Source organism: Pogona vitticeps, chromosome 5 (assembly GCF_051106095.1).
Source record: "Pogona vitticeps strain Pit_001003342236 chromosome 5, PviZW2.1, whole genome shotgun sequence".
NCBI classification, from domain to species: domain Eukaryota; kingdom Metazoa; phylum Chordata; class Lepidosauria; order Squamata; family Agamidae; genus Pogona; species Pogona vitticeps.
In genome coordinates this window covers 196,469,391-196,485,964 of record NC_135787.1, presented here as the reverse complement: position 1 = coordinate 196,485,964, position 16,574 = coordinate 196,469,391, and the positions used below count along the sequence as shown (strand labels likewise).

Sequence of the window (16,574 nt, the reverse complement as noted above, 5' to 3'; positions counted from 1 at the left end):
AATGATTTCTGGTCACAGGAAAGCTGCACTCACGGTGAGCTCACCTACAACTTCTCATCCAGCTGATCCCATTTATGATCCAATCCAGTTAGTGGAATTGGGGGGTGAGGAAAAGGCAGGCCAGCTCAGCACCAGAGGGAAGAAGGTCACTGCAGGAATCCAGCAAACGTAAGGGGGAAACCGAGGCACGTAAGTGATGCAGAGGACCCCCCATATTAACTGGCAGAAGAGAACAATGAAGAGGAAATGGCAAGACAGTCCAGAAAACAAAAAAATGCATAACATTAATACTGACAAGGAAGAAATCAAAATAGTTGAACATTTTGTACACCTTGGTTCAGTCCTCGTTGCAAATGGAGACTGCAGCCAAGAAACTAGAAGAAGACTGATATTCGGAATGGGCAGCTATGAAGAAACTTGACAAGATCTTTCAGTGTAAAGATGTGTCACCAGAGAACAACATCAAGATCATCCACCCTGTCTCAATGACTGTGAAGATAGATGTGAAGGCCAGGCAGAGAGGAAAGCTATCAGGAAAAACAAAAAACCACCACCAACTATAAAGCCCAGAGTTATTGAGCCGGTAGCTAAGTTGAAGTGACTCAACCTTCCATCCTTCCAAAGTCAGGGAATTGAGCTGGGTGGGTGGATGGGCACACTGTTTAGCCAGCGGAATTAAAATTGCAGACCACCAGAGAGTGCTTTAATTCTTGTGGGGTGGCATACAAGCAGCAGGCTTTGCTTTGCTTTATCTGGAATGTGTTGTTGGAGGAGAGCTTTGTAGATACCACGGACACCCAGAAAAGCAAATAAGTGGGTCCTCGATCAAGCCAAGCTTGAACTTTGCCAGGAAAGAAGAGTTACTAAAATGTGAGTATTGCTCTCTTTGGCCATATCATGAGAAGATAAAAGTCAATGGAAAATTCAACCATAATCGGGGAGATTAAAGGGAACAAGAAAAGAGGATGAGCAAATAAAAGACTAATTGACTAAGAAAGCTGTAGCTTTGAGTTTGCAAGATCTCCGCAGGGCTATCAGGGACAAAAGACCTGTGCTAATTGGAGGTTTTGGACCGGGGAAGCTCCTTGAGTGCACTTTTTTGAGGCCTGATGAAGATAGGTGGTCACCGACAATCTTCTGTAGTCACGTGGCCAGTGTGACTTAGAGTCGGAATGCTGTTAACCTTTCCACCGAGGTGGTCCCTATTTATCTACTCGCATTTGCATGATTTCGAACCGCTAGGTTGGTGGGAGCTGGGACAAGCGACGGGAGCTCACTCCGTCACGTGGATTCGATCTTACGACTGCTTGATCTTCTGACCCTGCAGCACAGGCTTCTGCGGTTTAGCCCACAGCACCACCACGTCAACATAACAAAATGAAGCACAGACCCCCCTCCTATCTTGGGGAACCCCACTGAGTCTGCTGGGGGTGATCCATGGAACCTGATGCTGCATGGAGCGCGTACCTGTCTTATCACAACAAGGGAGTTGCCACAGGACCACCTGTGCCACAAAAGTGCCTGTTTATGCTAGCCTTCTTGCATTGAGGCTGGCTGGGGGGAATGGAAAGCCACTGCCCTCTGCCCTCTCCCCCATTGTAAACACGGAAGCAGAAGTACAGGCTGTGGTCATGAGGCCACAGCCACTGCAGGATTCCTGCAAGAGCTCTTCTGCATGTCTCTTCTGATCCTTGAAGTATTCTGATTTTTCACTTTCTGTCAAGAAAATTACCTGTAAACATTGGCCTATTGACAAACACCCACCAGATTGAACTAGGGCCACCTCACATAGGATCTGGAAGAACAAGAAATCCCAGAATCCTAGCATCCCAGAGTTGGAAGGGGCCTTGAAGGGCCTCGAGTCCAACCTTCTGCTCGGAGAGAATCTCGTGCCAATGTTTGGGATGATCTTGGGCACTCTGATGTTGTCTGTTTCACCCCAAGAGAGCCTCCGGCCAAGGGCCATTTTTAGAGGGGCCGGAGGTGTAGCATTCAAGCACAGGGATGTTTCCTGGCTCTGTGCCTTGGAACAGGCTGCCCACGTGGTCACTTGCCATTGGGACTCAAGGTCTGTGGGCAAGACTGCCCCTGCCCTCCTTGTGGCGCAGTGGTTAAAACTGCTGTACTGCAGCCAAAACTGTGTTACGACCTGGGGTTCAATTCCAGGTAGCTGCTCAAGGCTGACACAGCCTTCTGTCCTTCCGAATCTGGTAAAATGTGTACCCAGCTCTCTGGACAGGCAGCGTGTAGTCTGCCTAATTAACTTGTAAACCGCCCAGAGAGTGCTTGAATCGCTATGGGACAGTATATAAGCAGCACACATTTTTGCTTTGCTTGTGCACCTGAGGAAACCCTGTTCTAAAATTAGGAGACAAATGCTGGACGCAGCCCCCGTACCATGTTCTACAGATTCTGGTTTCGAGTTTTGGATCTTTATATCTTCTGAACACCTAGGCATGCCGGTAGAATTTATAATACATTTTTCGGAAAGGAGGCAGAATAGATTTTTTAATAATGAATCCAGTTTTTCAAAGGGTCTGAATGCCAACCTTGATTTCATTTCATTTTTGGAAAGTGTTCTTGTAAATTCAAAAAGTGTTAGAGGTATTCTTAGATCTGTGGCAGGTTCATCAGTCTTTAAGATTGCTTTTAAAACATATTACATGGCCGGAGTGGATACAGCTGGAACTTATCTAAGATTTGGTATATGGAGCAATTAGATCTGTGTAGTTCTCTCTGGACAACCTGTGGGATGATTCTAAAGCACAGCCAGTTTCACAAAAATCCTAGAAAAATGGATTTGGAAAGGGCCTCTAAGGCCATGCAGTGCTATTCTTCTGCCCTTCCTATAATTTATGCAAAAGTCTATTCATTCCAGTCATGAATCTCTTACTACTAGGGGTTTCTAATGCCTGTTAAATCCTCTTTGCCTCCCTCTGCCAAGAGTTCAAGCACTTCTTGTTTGTCTCCCGTGCTCTGTGCATTTATTCCGAGACATTCAAAACTAGGGACCGTTCTCTCCAGCTGCCTTCTTCTTGCCTTTCCCAGCCATTGCCCTGTTTTCTGCTGCATCACTGGCACTTTTGTGTCCAGCACTTTGTGTCCCCATGTCCCCTGGAATACTTTATCCACCCATTGATGGATTTGGTTTAAAGCCTTATGGCCAGGTCTCCAGGGCTCCTGGTGAAGAAACACATTCCTTCCTGACCCCTGGGAGTTGCAATTCACTATTCACCAAGCGTATTTCTTCATGGAGAAGCAGATCATGGTCCAAGATGTTCAACCATTCACAGCTGCACCACCTGCACAACTAGTTGTTGACTTCCAGCATTTTTGCTTCTTTTTCTGGACCATGGCCTCCAATGGGAAAGAGTGAGGAGCCAACGGCCTGTGTCCCAGGGCCCTTCGTCTTCTTGCCCGGGAGGACTTGTTGGTCCGTCTGCCATGGGCTGAAGGTTTTGTCAAGACCTGCCATTTGTTCCCGTGAAGATCAGAAGGACGCAATAGTGGTCCATGGGCTTCATGAATTTTGGGAAGCTCTTTGCTGTCTCTTAGATCTCTAAGCCATGGCAAAGGCGGACCTCCTGAAACAGCCTGTCAGGCCTGCCAACTGCTAGGTGTGACTCCCTGAGGAGGGCATGGTCTGCTGCCACCATAGCTCTCCTTTCCTTCCTCTGGGAAGGGGCAGGCATCCCTCCATCCACAGAATTCTCCACAGCCCATTCAGTGCCCTCTGCTGCCAATGGCACCTGTTCGGCTACTCAGCCTCGCTGTCCACAGGGAGTGCCTAGAGCAGCTGCCCTGTTGCAATAGGCCAGAGTCTTGTTCTGGAGTTCCACATGCTTCCTCACAGTCTTGCTTCTCTGCATCACATTCCTCAAAGTTCTTGCAGGCTTTCCTTTTTGCTCTTCCAAGGAAGTCTGTTTGGCTTTACCTAGAGAAGCTCCACTCTCCCTTGCATGCTGAAGTGCAGACAGACAGGCTCTCCTCTTCCAGCAGGGCAGCCTGAAGAGGCAGGAGAACCGATAGGCCAGGGGTGGTGCAGGCCCCTGCCAAAGTGCCACTGACTTTGACCTCGTGGTCAGTTGTGCTTCTCCGTAAACTCCTTCAGCAAACACCCTGGCAGAGACTAGCTCTTTCCCCAGCCAAAGCACTCCTCCCTCACCCACAACCCAGGATGTGTTCCCATGGGGGGGAAGCAAAAGGAACTGGTCACACTGAGAGGGTGTCAGGCCGCCCGACCCTGGGCTGCCATGAGTAGGAGTCTACCTGCTGGCTGTGCTCCCAGTGCCCCCTAACTCATTGGGGATGGGACTTGGAGGCAGCCACAGAAGGCCTGTCTGTGGGTTGGGCTGGAGGTCCTGGTGGGCTGGATGAAGGTCGCAGGCTAGGAGATCCCCACCACATGGGGTTGTTACAATGTATTCAAAAGCTAGGGCTGCTGCTCTTCTACTGCTTCAGGTTCTACAGTTCCCCCAGAGCGCCCACAGACAACCCCCCTCTCCTCTTTAGGGCTCACCTCTGCACGTCAGTCCTCTTCTCTGGGAAGGGCTACTGAGAAACCCTCTCAGGCAGCTTTCCTGTCCTCCTGCTTAGGGTACTCTTCCCAGCAGCGACGTGGCACAGCCCCTTCTCAGCCAGGAGTCCTTTAAGACCAACCCTCAGGCCCTAATGATGTGGAGTAACAACAGTTGTGCTCCCCCCCCCACATCTAAAAGGCCGCCTTCTCCTGAGTCAGACCCTGCTCTCCTTCCAGTCCAATAGTGCCAACTTGGACTGGCAGCTACCCCATCTCTCCTGGATGTCTCCTTGGCCACCCAGGAGGCTCGGTGGTGGATCAAGCACACAACCTTCTCCTTGCAAAGTGGGGCTCCATCGCTGGGCTGTGGCCCAAAAACACACTCCGGCAGAGATGATAGGTCATGAATCTACTATCTCATGCTCTGACAACCACCCATTTAGATTATTGTCATGTGAGGCTGCCCTTGATGGCAATCTGAGACTCGTGGTGGATGCAAAAGGCAGCAGCCACAATGACAAGGGGGACCGCGGTCTGGGTCCCTGGGCCACTGGGCCAGTTACACAGGTTGCCCTTGTGTTCCTGGCCCAATCTGAAGAGGCCGGGGCTGACTTAGAAGCCCCCAACGTCTTGGGAGGAGTCCTTCCCTCTGTCGCAGCCTGGCTTTGCTCTTAGGTCCATGGAGGGTGGGGAGGATGGAGGTGAGTTGTTCCCACACCAATGGTGACTCACATAGGGACTTTCCTGTGGAGTTGCCCCCCCTTCCCCCCCTCCCGCACCCATGTTGGCATGTCCTCCCTCTTTCAACACCAGGCTCTGTGCTTACTGGGCCATCACAACTAGCTAGCTCCTCTCTGAACTGACCAGTTTTCTGGGAAGTCACTTTGTTCCAAGAAAGAAAAGAAGAAATTGTTTTGTGTCATCTTTGGGATGGCCACATTTATTTCGGCATCAGCCTTTGTGCCTGGGCTGGATAGCCCGGGAGTGAGGTGTGGGGCTGCAGAGCCAGCGATTGGGAGTCTGACCCCCTGCTGGGCCTCCTAAGGGAAGAGCCAGCCTGAGTGGCCTTGACCAGATGCTGCCCAGTCCCAGAACTGCCCCCAGAAGAAGAAGGGAAGGGTGAGCCATTTCTCGTTCTCCCTTGGCAGCAAGGGACTCTCCTCTCTTGTCTGTCTGGCCTGCCAGCTGCTTTTTCTTTGGATGCATTTTTTTTTTTGGGGGGGGACAGCCTTCAAGCCTCAGGTTTGCAGCCCTTGGTGCCCACGTGGCTGCCCGAAAGCTAAACTGGGCATATGAACCCCAAGTGTCATCTTTTGTGCCTTTCTGGTTGGCCCAGTACAGCCCTTGCCACCATACCGACTCTGGGGTCTTCCTTTGGGCCATGTGCCTGGGATTTAGAAGAAACCCAGTTACACCAGTTAACTTGGAGCTGGCTGGGAGGAAAGCCTTCCTGGTCTCCTCATCCCACCCACCCAACCCCAATCAATTTCTCTCTCCCTTCCTTCCAGCCTTCTATTTACAACGCCTGCACCCAGAACACCCCAGTCACGGGAGAAAGGGAAAGTGGCGACGGGTGGGTGGACATCCTCTTGCGGGGGGCGGGCGGGGCGGGGGAGAGAACAGGGGAAGGAAAGAGGGATCTGCGGGCGTGTGAGGCCCGACGAGGAAGGCGCGCCTCGGGAGCCCTGGTGAAGGGGCGGCGGAGGAAGCAGAGACGCTGGCTCTCCAAGCCAGGCGCCCCTCCCTCCCCTTCCTGGCCGGGCCCGCTTTTTCCTGCCTGCCCAGGGTCCCTAAAGCCCCCCAGAAGCCCCACCCCAGCCCCGTTCTCTCTGTTCTCCTCGACCGCCGGGTCCCCTCAGACCACGGCTGGCTCCCTGCCCTTGGGACCGCCGTGCCGAACCCCACACCATCCCCACAGCTGGCCGTCGGGCGAGGGCTTCCCTGGGGCAGAGCGCGGGGCCCGGGCAGCCCGGGCTGAGAAGGCCCGCGCACACGCTCCCTCTGTTTCAGCCTCCAGGCCAGTGTTTCCCACCTTTGGGCAACCCAGATGTTCTCGGACTGCAACTCCCAGAAATCCTGGCCAGCACAGCTGGTGGGGAAGGCTTCTGGGAGTTTGAGTCCAAGAACACTTGGGCTCCCGAAGGTCGGGAACGCCTGCTCTGGATGTCCCATCGGATCGACGGCTCCCACGCTCTCCCTGCGTCTCCCTCTCCAATTTAACCTCCCTCCTCTTTGAGATCCACGCCTGAGTGTCCCGGGAGGCTGGTTTGGAGCTTCTTCACACAGAAGACATCATTAGGAAAAGGGCTCACTTTGCGGGTCAGAAGCGGCGACAGGTAAAATGCCATCGTCGGAGCACTGCAGCGTCTCAGGGTCCTGGTTCCTCATTTCAAGCGGCCTGGTAGGGAAACAAGGAATTCCGAAGCAGGGGCGGAGAGGGAGACCGTCTGGGGGGTGTGTGGGGTACGTGCCCATCAATTCTATGGGTCCCTCCAGGCTCTTGAAAGAGAGGCCCGGCCTACTTACCACAAAGTGGCTCTGCCTGTGTGCGCTCGAGCACGGAGGGGTGGTGGGTGGGTATCCTGCCTGTGAAGGCGAGGGGCGCTTTCCCTGCCTGGCCGGAGCGGGGGGGGGGGTCTGGGCCCTCCAGGAGAGACAGAGCCCGAGGAAGGAAGGAAGGAGAAGTGCCCCCGGCTGGCGGGTAGCCGAGCGGATCGGCCTGAAACCAGAAGGGCAAGACGATGGAAGGGGCAGCGGCCGGCGGCACAGCCAGGGGGGGGGGTCTCCCTGCAGCCGCCTCCGGAGAAGTGGGCAGGTGAGGCAGGCAAGGACGGCTCTGCTCCGGGTTCCTCCCGCCAAGCTCCCCCCCACACCCTCCGACGGCAGGAGGGGAGCGGCGGCGGCTCCCCATTGCTCGCGTGGGGGGGGGGGGAGTGCACAGCACGGCGTCCGCCCGGGCCCTCCCTTCCCTTCCCCGTTCTCGACGTGGGGAACCGGCTCCTCTTGGCCGGTCTGTCCCGGCTCTCCGGGGCTGAACGGGTGGGTTGCTATTTTTAGCCCCTCCGTGTTTCCAGGGGAAACCTAATGACGCAATGACGTCAATGCAGGTCAGCAGCTGCCGCCGCCGCCGCCGCCGCGATAGCAGAGACGCGACGCCGCTCGCCTCCCCGCCCGCCCGCCCGCCCGCCCGGGCTTGCTGCCGCTGGTCCTGGCGGCGGCGGCGGCGGCGGCGCTGCTCGCGTTGGCGGTCCGCCGACGGGAGGCAAGGCGCCTGGCCCGGGGGTCTCCCCGGAGTGGAACGGACGTGTCACGGGGGGCGCCTTTCCCTCCAGGGCATCTGACGGAGGACGGGTGAGGTGCGGTGGCGTGCCGCGGCTGGCCCTCCCCGCAGCTGGCGACGGACTCCGGGAGCCCCGAAGGTAAGTGCCCCGCCCCAGCCCTGGCGATGATCGACCACCGCCCCACCTCTGCCCCGTTTGGACAGCAAAGAGGGATGTGTCACAGCGGCAGGGCTTTCCCCTTGGTCGCCCCCACCGGACCCCCGAAGACCTCTCCTCCCCTCGGACTCCTTGGCCCTTGGAAGGCTCGGGGAGGGCAGGGAGGGGGCTTTTTTGCCGTAGCCGCCGAACTTTGGGACCTCTAGGGATTCCGGCAGGACATTGCCCGGGACCTGCCTCCCCTCCTCTGCTTCCCGCCCCTTCGAGCTGGGGACCGGTGCTTTCGTTGCTAGACACCCCCCACCCACCCAGCTGGCGATCCGGGCAGTCGCCCGGTGGTCTCCGCTTGGACTGCCACTTCCCTGCAGGATTCAGCTGATGGGCGACCACCCGAGCCAGCCACGTCATCGCCCCTCCCCTCCCCCTTCCCGGTCCTCTGCCCCCCCGCAGCGCCCCACCCCCGGCGGGATTGGGTGCTACCCGCATCAGAGTCCTGAGGGGTAGATTTCTAGCTTAGGATATTGCCCTCGACGATATTTGTAGGATTCGGATTCGGATCACTTATGCGTCCCAGGAGCCAGATCCTTCCCTCCGCCTCCCCCCAGCCTCACCGCGCGGCGCCTCTGCTGGTTCCGAATCCCTGGAGAGGTGGGTGTCCTTTGCATTGCGCCTCTTGGCCATGGAAAGCCCCCGAGGAGAGCGGGCCGAGGCGGATCCCCAGTCCCGCCACTCCTCCCCTCCCGGTCTGGTCGGCTTGAGTCTTGAACCCAGACGACTCTGGCCAGGTCAGGGACGAGTTAGCCACCCTGCCCACCCGCCCGCCAGCTCGCTTCCTTCCAGCGCCTTCCTGGGCGGATTTCTGCCCTCTGTGCTCCTTCTCCCCCTGCACAGTCGGCCCTTCCCGAGGAAGAGGCGCGGAGCCCACGGCCTTCGGCTCAGGACGCCGCTCCCTCCGCGGCTCTGTTTCAGCACCACAAGCGCCGGACAGCTCTCGTGTCCGGGGCTCAGGCGTCCTCCAAAACTCTCAAACCCTGCTAGAACCAACGCAGCGGGGGACCCTTCCTTTTCGCCAGGGCGAGCGACCTCTTCCGGGGCGAGCCCCTGGACCCGCTTCTCTTTGTACCAGCCGGCTGCAAGGCGAGGACCGGCTTCCAGCAACGGGGCAAAAGGAAGGGCAGGCATTAGCCAGGCTGGCGGAGCGGGCCAAAGGGAGCCAAAGGAGACCCTGGTTTGTTCAGGGGTTACTCCCCCTGGGGGTCCTGCCAGATTGCAGGCTCATGGGGGGTGATGACCACCACCATTGCCCTGCCTGATTATCTAAGCAGAAGTGGCCAAGGGGGGGGGGTTGGTTGACATGCTCTGGTGTCTGCAGGGAGGTCCTGCGAGGTTGAGGAGATTGAGAAGGGGCACCCTGGTCTTTCCTCGTATTTTATTTACCCAAACAGTTGTGGAACACGGAGCCACTGACCTTGTCATGTTTATGATCCGTTGCAATGAGCTGTAACTCAACCAGATTGACAGGGTGGTAGGCTGAGGCTGGAAAGCTGCCGAGTATGTATGCATGGCATCCTTTCCCCCCTCAAGGCATCATCTCTACCACCATCGTCTCCATAGAGAGGCCCACACGGAAAATGCCACAGCTGCTTTACACACAAAAGGCCAATACGCCCTGCGTGTTTCATGCCAAGCAAGGGTTGACTCAGCTGCGGGGGGAGGGGGGGAAGGCTGCCACAGGACTCCCAAAGGCTGTACGGAACAGAAAGGAAGCCGGAGAAAGGTGCTTCCAGGAGGCCAGGACTACCGTCCTGAAATCCTTCCCAAAAAGAATGACGTGAGGGGCAAGTAGGAGAACCGCAGTGGGAGGATTGCAACTCTGTGGGCGGAAGAAAGGCACCCCAGGGTGTTTCTGCTGAGGCTGAGGCTTCCATCGGCTCACTCTGGAGCTCTGGACATTACTCTTAGAACCCAGTGCAGCCGTTCCCATCAGATCTCGAGTAGCCAGCACTGCTGGGGCTTTCAGGGACAACCCAAAAACATGGCAGCCCCATGTCTTAAAATCCTGCAGAGTCAGCCAGTGGTGGAGAGATCGGACATGTGGTCAGAGAGAGGCGTGTTGTTCTCTTTTTGTGTGGGAGGCGTCTTCAGCATGGATGCCCAGTGGCACATGTTTCATAGAGCATCTGGAGGCTTTGCTTTCTGTCATGTATTTAAGCCAGAACAGGTGTGTGTACGTGTGCGTGCATGTGTGCGTGTGCACACGCAAGAAGACATTTTCTCTGGAGTTCACAGAGGTCGTGAGGAAGGAGAGTGACCGGCATCTGGAGAGGATGTGTGGAAACGGGACAGCTGTCTCAGCCTTGGTTGCTCTCCCTTTGGGAGCCTTTTTCTGAGCATCAGGCAAGGCAACTTGGGTGTCGTGTTGTATCCAACCCAAAGGGTGAATCAAAGCCATGTCTCCTCGGGCTGCAGGGCCTCCCTGGCTGCACCATGCCATGAATCTTGCCTGCCACATGGGGTGGCTTTCCAGGTCCAACTACATGAGGTCCAGCCTGAAGCAGATTGAGTTGCAGGGTGGAGCAAACTGGGAAATACACTTGGATCTGGGGGCAGAGCCTGAATCTGGTAAGGCACGAGTCACTTCAGCCTACGAGGGTTTCATTCATTTAAGAGCAAAGTTGACAGGCACCTAGGATGCGGGCCCCTGGGGCAAGCTCTCTGAATTTGGAAAACCAGGTCCAATGTTCGGGTCTACATACTCACATCAGTGAAAAAAAGGAAAACAAAAAAAGGTTATAGCAGGCTGTCTTGGTTTGCCAGCGTGTTGCCTTTACCATTTGCAAAATGATTTGGGGCACAAGTGGAATGGGATGGTATGCCCAGATCACTCTGGACTGAATCAGGATCCACTTGGAAGCACCCGATTAGCCTCCAAACTGGATCCATGGACCTGAGCACAGACTTAGTTATTCCTACTAACCACCAGGGCTGTGCACGGCTCCTCCAATTGAGTTGAGAGGCCAGAGTGGGGCTTCCAGATGAAATATGACACAAAAACAAACACTCAAACAAAACAAAGCAAAACAAGACAAAAGATACGTTTATTTTTACTTTTATTTTTAAAAAATCCATTGGAAGCAGAAGATCCTGGGTGTCAAAGAGGACAGACCTCCACCACTTGCAAGGAGAGGTTCTGGATACTTTGGCTGTTGCTCACTGGCTTGTACCTGGACCTGCTCAGCCCTGGGAGGTGGGGGTGGGTACTTGGACCTATGCTGAGAGAGAGCCTCCTTGCCATGTAGCACCAGGTCTCTCCTTAGAAAATGCAGCAGCTTGGATTCCGACTCTCCGGCTCCCCCCTGTCGGGCTCCTCCTCCTCTTTCCAGCCACCTGCACATCTCAGACAGGTGCCCACATTGCTTCTTGGCAGTTTTTCTCTAGCCCTCCCCTGTAGGCATGGTTGGTGTGCGCCAGCTCAGAGGCCACCACACAGTGATGCAGCTGTTCATGGCAGGAAGCCCCTCCCCTTTCAAGAGCTGCCCTGGGGATTCATTGGGTTGATGCCCTGACCAGGAGTCCTCGTTGGCAAGCTGTCAAGTTAAGAGGAAAAACAGTCACCTCTTCTCGTGCACGGCGATCATGGTGCCTTCGACCTCTCGATAGCACGTTGAAGCTTTTGTGGTGCCTGGTGCATTTCAAGAGTGGAGGGCAGAAGCCAGACTTTCCTTCAGCTGCACCCCAGCCTACCCAGGTAAGCCGCTCACACTCCAGTGAGAGAGTGTGTGATGCATCTGTCAGGAAGCAGCTCCAGAGGGCTTCTGGATCTTTTCCAGTTGGGCTGCAGGCTTAAGAGTTGGCAGATGGAGATCCTCTGGATCCTCCTGGACCAGGGTGTCTTCCCAAGGAGGCTGAAGGCTGGCGGCATCATAGAAATGATTTTAGGCACCCAGATTCAGGCGGTGGTGCTGAGTCCTGCTTCTCAGCAAACTGGTCTTGAAGCAGTGCCACCCAGGAGGAGAGAAACAAAGAAGTGGCATTTTAAGTGTTGTGAAGGTAGGGGTTGAGCCCTATGCCATATTTGTTTGTTTGTTTGTTTGTTCTTTCATTCGTCTGCCACGTTTCTACTAAAAGGATTCATGGCAGCTTACATTATTGAAAGAAACAATCTTAAAAGCTAAGTACAACAATTTCCTTCTTTAGTCATATCAGAGTGTTTCACAAACCAACAACCAGCAGTAGCAAGGCGTTCCCACTCTTTGGGGAGACTCCTTCAATGTCTTGTAAAGCAACACATTGTTACAATGTTTTAAAAGAATTAAACAAATATAGCATTAAAATGAATAGATTAAAAACAGTACTAAAACACATTAAGGACAAAAGAAACACAATAGTCCAGTTTTAAGAACCCCTTCATAGACAGCTTGTCATGAAACGAAAGCCTGCTCAAAGAGAAAGGTCTTTGCCTGCTTGCCGAAGGACAGCCAAGATGGGGCCAGTCTGGCCTCCAGTGGGAGGGAGTTCCAGAGTCTGAGACCAGCAACTCAGGAGGCTCTGCCCTGTGTCCCCACCAAGCGCACCTGTGAAGGTGGCGAGACGGAGAGATAAAGGCCTTCCCTGATGATTTTGAAACCCAGGCAGGCTCATAAAGGGAGACGTGGTCTTTCCTCCTTAGGTTTATTCTCCTTGACATCTCTGAGCCTTGCACAGGCCTCTGTCACTTGTTTTGTTTAGCATTTAGGTGACCTGGGAGGTGATCTGTTGCCTTGGCCTGGATTGTGATCCATATGCTTATGATGACCCTCGGTTGCTTCTCTTTTGTCTGGCTTTGTAAAGAGTAAGAGTCTCAAGGCTCACTCCGTGCAAGATGAAGGAGGGGCGTCCTCTTCCCTAGGTGGGCTGGAATTCACCCATGCCAGACAGGGGTTACAGCCCCTCAAAGAAACAGATTTTCTATTTGGGAGGGGTGCTCCTTGAGCCAAGTTGGTCACTGGAAGCGCAGACCGTTTCCATTCTGCATAATGTCTTTTTCCCAGGCTGGCTTGCTTAAGAGCGAGAAATCTGTGCTCAACTTTATTGGCAGCCAATGTGAGATGATCAGACGGTAGGGTCCCTGCCCATGTGCTTCCTTGGGGTTAGCGGCATATAGATGGAAAAGGGTTTTGTGCTCCCTCACTGTCTCATGCAAGGCCTTGTATCTCTCAAAATGTTACTGGCATACTAAAAGAGCACCTGGAAGTGGCAACCAGGTGTTAATGGCGAGAACGGCCCTTCAGGTGGCTTTTTAAAAGGTTAGGCGTCTCATCTTTATGGGCATCATATAGGCATAATCTACTCTCGCTCTGCTAATGGAGACTAGCTAAGATAATTAAATGGTAAACCTCCCTCCTGAGGCAGAACACAGCAAAAAGCTGTATGCTTCTGATTTGGGGAGCCATGCCCTCTCTGCCTTCATTCAAAAAGCAGAAGGTTACTTTGGAACCCTGGGTTTAATAAACAGAACTTACCCAGAGCCTTCTGCTTCAGGCAGAGCCATCAAGAAGTTTCCTGTCCAACCTGGGATTTCGACCTGTGCTTGCTTGCTTGCTCCCTCGTTAAGTGCTCTCTTTGAGTGGAGGAGGAAGAGGAAAGTGGCCCTGGACTTGGGCAAGATGGTGGTGTTCAACTCAATGCCTCATTGATGGGGACCTTCCAGTGTGGGAACGCCTACTCTGTGTGGGGGAAGAAGGGAGAGAGGGAACCAAGGAGAGAGAGGCTGCTGTGTTTGCTGCAGCCATGGAGGCAGACATCCAAGCTTTGAGGCTTTTTCGCCCAGTTGTGCCATCTCTCCCTCGGCGTGACCTTGAACTGCATAAAAATCCCTTCTACCTTTCCATCAGATTTTCTCACCTCCTGCCATTGGGGCCATTGGCTCTGGCTGACATCTGTTTGGACTTAGAAAAGTTTGGTCTGTTTTCCAGCAGGATAAGGCCCTTCCGTTGACGTTGCTTCATGCGTTTCACATGCTGCCAATTTTGCTTGCATGGGTTGGTACTCGTAAGGAAAGGTTTGGGAAGGACTAGGTTTTAGTGGTGGATTCAGGCCTTGCGCCCCAGCTGCTCTGAGGTTGTTGGACCCAGGGCATGTGGGGTGGCGGTTGATGGATGGGGATCCCAGGAGCCAGGTGTAGCAATGCCCCTCTCTCGGTGGCAGGCCAGTTCACTGGACCAAAATGCGCCACCATCTCCCAAAACGGACACGATGCGTGGCCTAGAGTTCTGTTATTTGGACTGAAGCCCCAGGTTCAAAGCCAGGGGGACAACTGTGAGACTCACAATGATTGAAGTGACAATTGGACAGCTGTATCTTAGAAATGTTACTCTGGAATATAATGCCCAGACATTGCAGCCCAGACCAATGGTGACTTCAAGCCCTGGTGGATTGGTTTGTGGATCATGATGCAGAGTGCGAAGACTTGAGAGACACATTGCTTTTCCATTCCTTGCTAGGATAGATCAGGCCATGCTGACACCTGGCGACACTCTGCAGTGGTGATTGCTGCTGAGGGTAGAGGGGCAGATGTAAGGTCACCCTTCTGCCTACGGCTGTTTCTCAGCAGCGTGTTGCCCAGAATTGAAGGGCCAGCCTTGTGAGTGAATCCAATCCAAGGCTTGGTGATGAGTAGAAAGGCTGTCTGAGACTGGGCAGATGCATGGCACCTATGACATCTATCTGCCACTTTCAGGTTTGAGGGGTCTCCTCCTTCCTTTGCCCAGCAGGCTTTTCAGGGCAGAGGGTGCCCACCGCCCACCTGCTCTGTGCCTCCACTTGAGCAGCAAAAGCCAAAGAAAGGGCACAGGATGCCTTGATGGTCTGGGTCCATCAACATGCCGGCCCCTCAGAGAATCCTTTTCACTGAAGAGCAGGGTATCGGCTCTTCGAATCAAAGGTGCTATGAAAGGCAGAGACTATCGGGACCGGTCCCCCTTCCCCACGACCTAGTGGGGAGCATCACGTCTCCCAGGAGAAAGAGCAGGGGAGAAAGAGAGGATGAATTTTGCTGCAGGTGCCCTTCCCATTTCACTTTATTTTTGAGGTTGGGGCCTCCCTGCATCCTGTTGCATTGCAAGCGCCTCCCCTCCTGGACGTTTTTCAGGCAGAAAAATGACATCCATTGCAACTTTTCTTCTCAATGGCAACAGTCAAAGCGGCCTTGGGAGCTCCCTTTGGGCCCCAGGCTGCACTTGGCCCATCCCTGCTTTAAACAGGACAGACAGACAGACAGACCAAGGCGGCTGCCTTGCTACTTCTTCTTCTTCTTCTTCTTCTCCTCCTCCTCCTCCTCCTCCTCCTCCTCCTCCTCCTCCTTCTTCTTCTTCTTCTTCTTCTTCTTCTTCTTCTTCTTCTTCTTCTTCTTCTTCTGTTGTTGTTGTTGTTGTTGTTGTTGTTGTTGTTGTTGTTGTATGACAGACAAACAAACAACACATACAAAACATGCACTCTGGGAGCTGTTTACATTAATACAATATCTAGATAATCTTGATTCCATAGCTGTGTTACGGAATTAAAATCTTTCGTTTCGTTTAGCTGTTAAGTCGTGCCCGACTCTTCATGACCCCTTTATGGACCAGAGCACGCCAGGCCCTCCTGTCTTCCACTGCCTCCTGGAGTTATGTCAAAATTAAAATCTTTAACCTATGTTATATTCTCTACTCATGTTTGTTTCTGAGCTCAAGCATAAATCATTTTTCAGTTTTCATTATATCTTCTCAAACTCTCAAATAATAACTCTAACAAGCTATCCCATTTTGAGCCCAGATCAACCTTAGATAGATAGATAGATAGATAGATAGATAGATAGATAGATAGATAGATAGATAGATAGATAGATAGATAGATAGATAGATAGATAGATAGATAGATAGATAGATAGATAGATAGATAGATAGATAGATAGATAGATAGATAGATAGATAGAGGAACAGGCAGGAAGACAGTGGCATTGCTCTAATGAAGCCTCTGGACCTCGGACGTCCCCAGTCAGCCGCCTCTGGCACCCCTTTCCTCTCTGAACGGGACTAACCTCCTCCTCTAGCGTCATCTGCAGGCCTCTGTCCCCCTGCCTGCTGCCCTGGGTGCTACTCCTTGTTTGAGGGAATTCCCTGGTAGGCCTTTGCAGAGACATGGCAACCCCTGGATCAGACCCTGCCCCCCCCGAACTAGGAGAGAGAGAGTGTATACATTTGCATTCATCTTTGTACAGGATTTCTTATTTTGCATCTATTTAAGCTTTAATTGATTTCTTTCATTATCTAATGCTTGTGCATTTCATGGCCATTTCACACAAGCGCTTGCCTTCAGCCAGGTGGGCAGAATGTGGCCCATGGGACTTGTCTCCCCCTCGTTCCCAGCCAGGAGATTTAAAATATTTGGGGGAAATTCGTTTTGCCTTGAGAAACCCTCTTGGGCCCCTCGGAGGTCTGCCGAGTGCCCATAAGGTCATGTGATTTTTGAAACAAAACCGTTTGGTCACTTGAGGCAGCAAAAGGGCCATTTCATTACATTTACTCTATTTCATTGTGTTTCCATGCCAACTTTCTCCTCAAACTGTGATTCTAGGCAGGTTGCAAAGTTGTTTGTTTGTT

General features: G+C 53.4%; 1 protein-coding gene across 1 annotated transcript in view; it reads left to right on the top strand.

Annotated features, from left to right (window-relative positions):
- Positions 1–10,493: 10,493 nt before the first annotated feature.
- Positions 10,494–16,574, top strand: part of LOC144583288 (uncharacterized) — a 49,513-nt gene continuing 43,432 nt past the window's right edge. The window contains exon 1 of the mRNA XM_078376819.1: positions 10,494–10,578. Within this exon, the coding sequence (XP_078232945.1) occupies positions 10,494–10,578 (85 nt within the window). The remainder of the gene's footprint in view (positions 10,579–16,574) is intronic.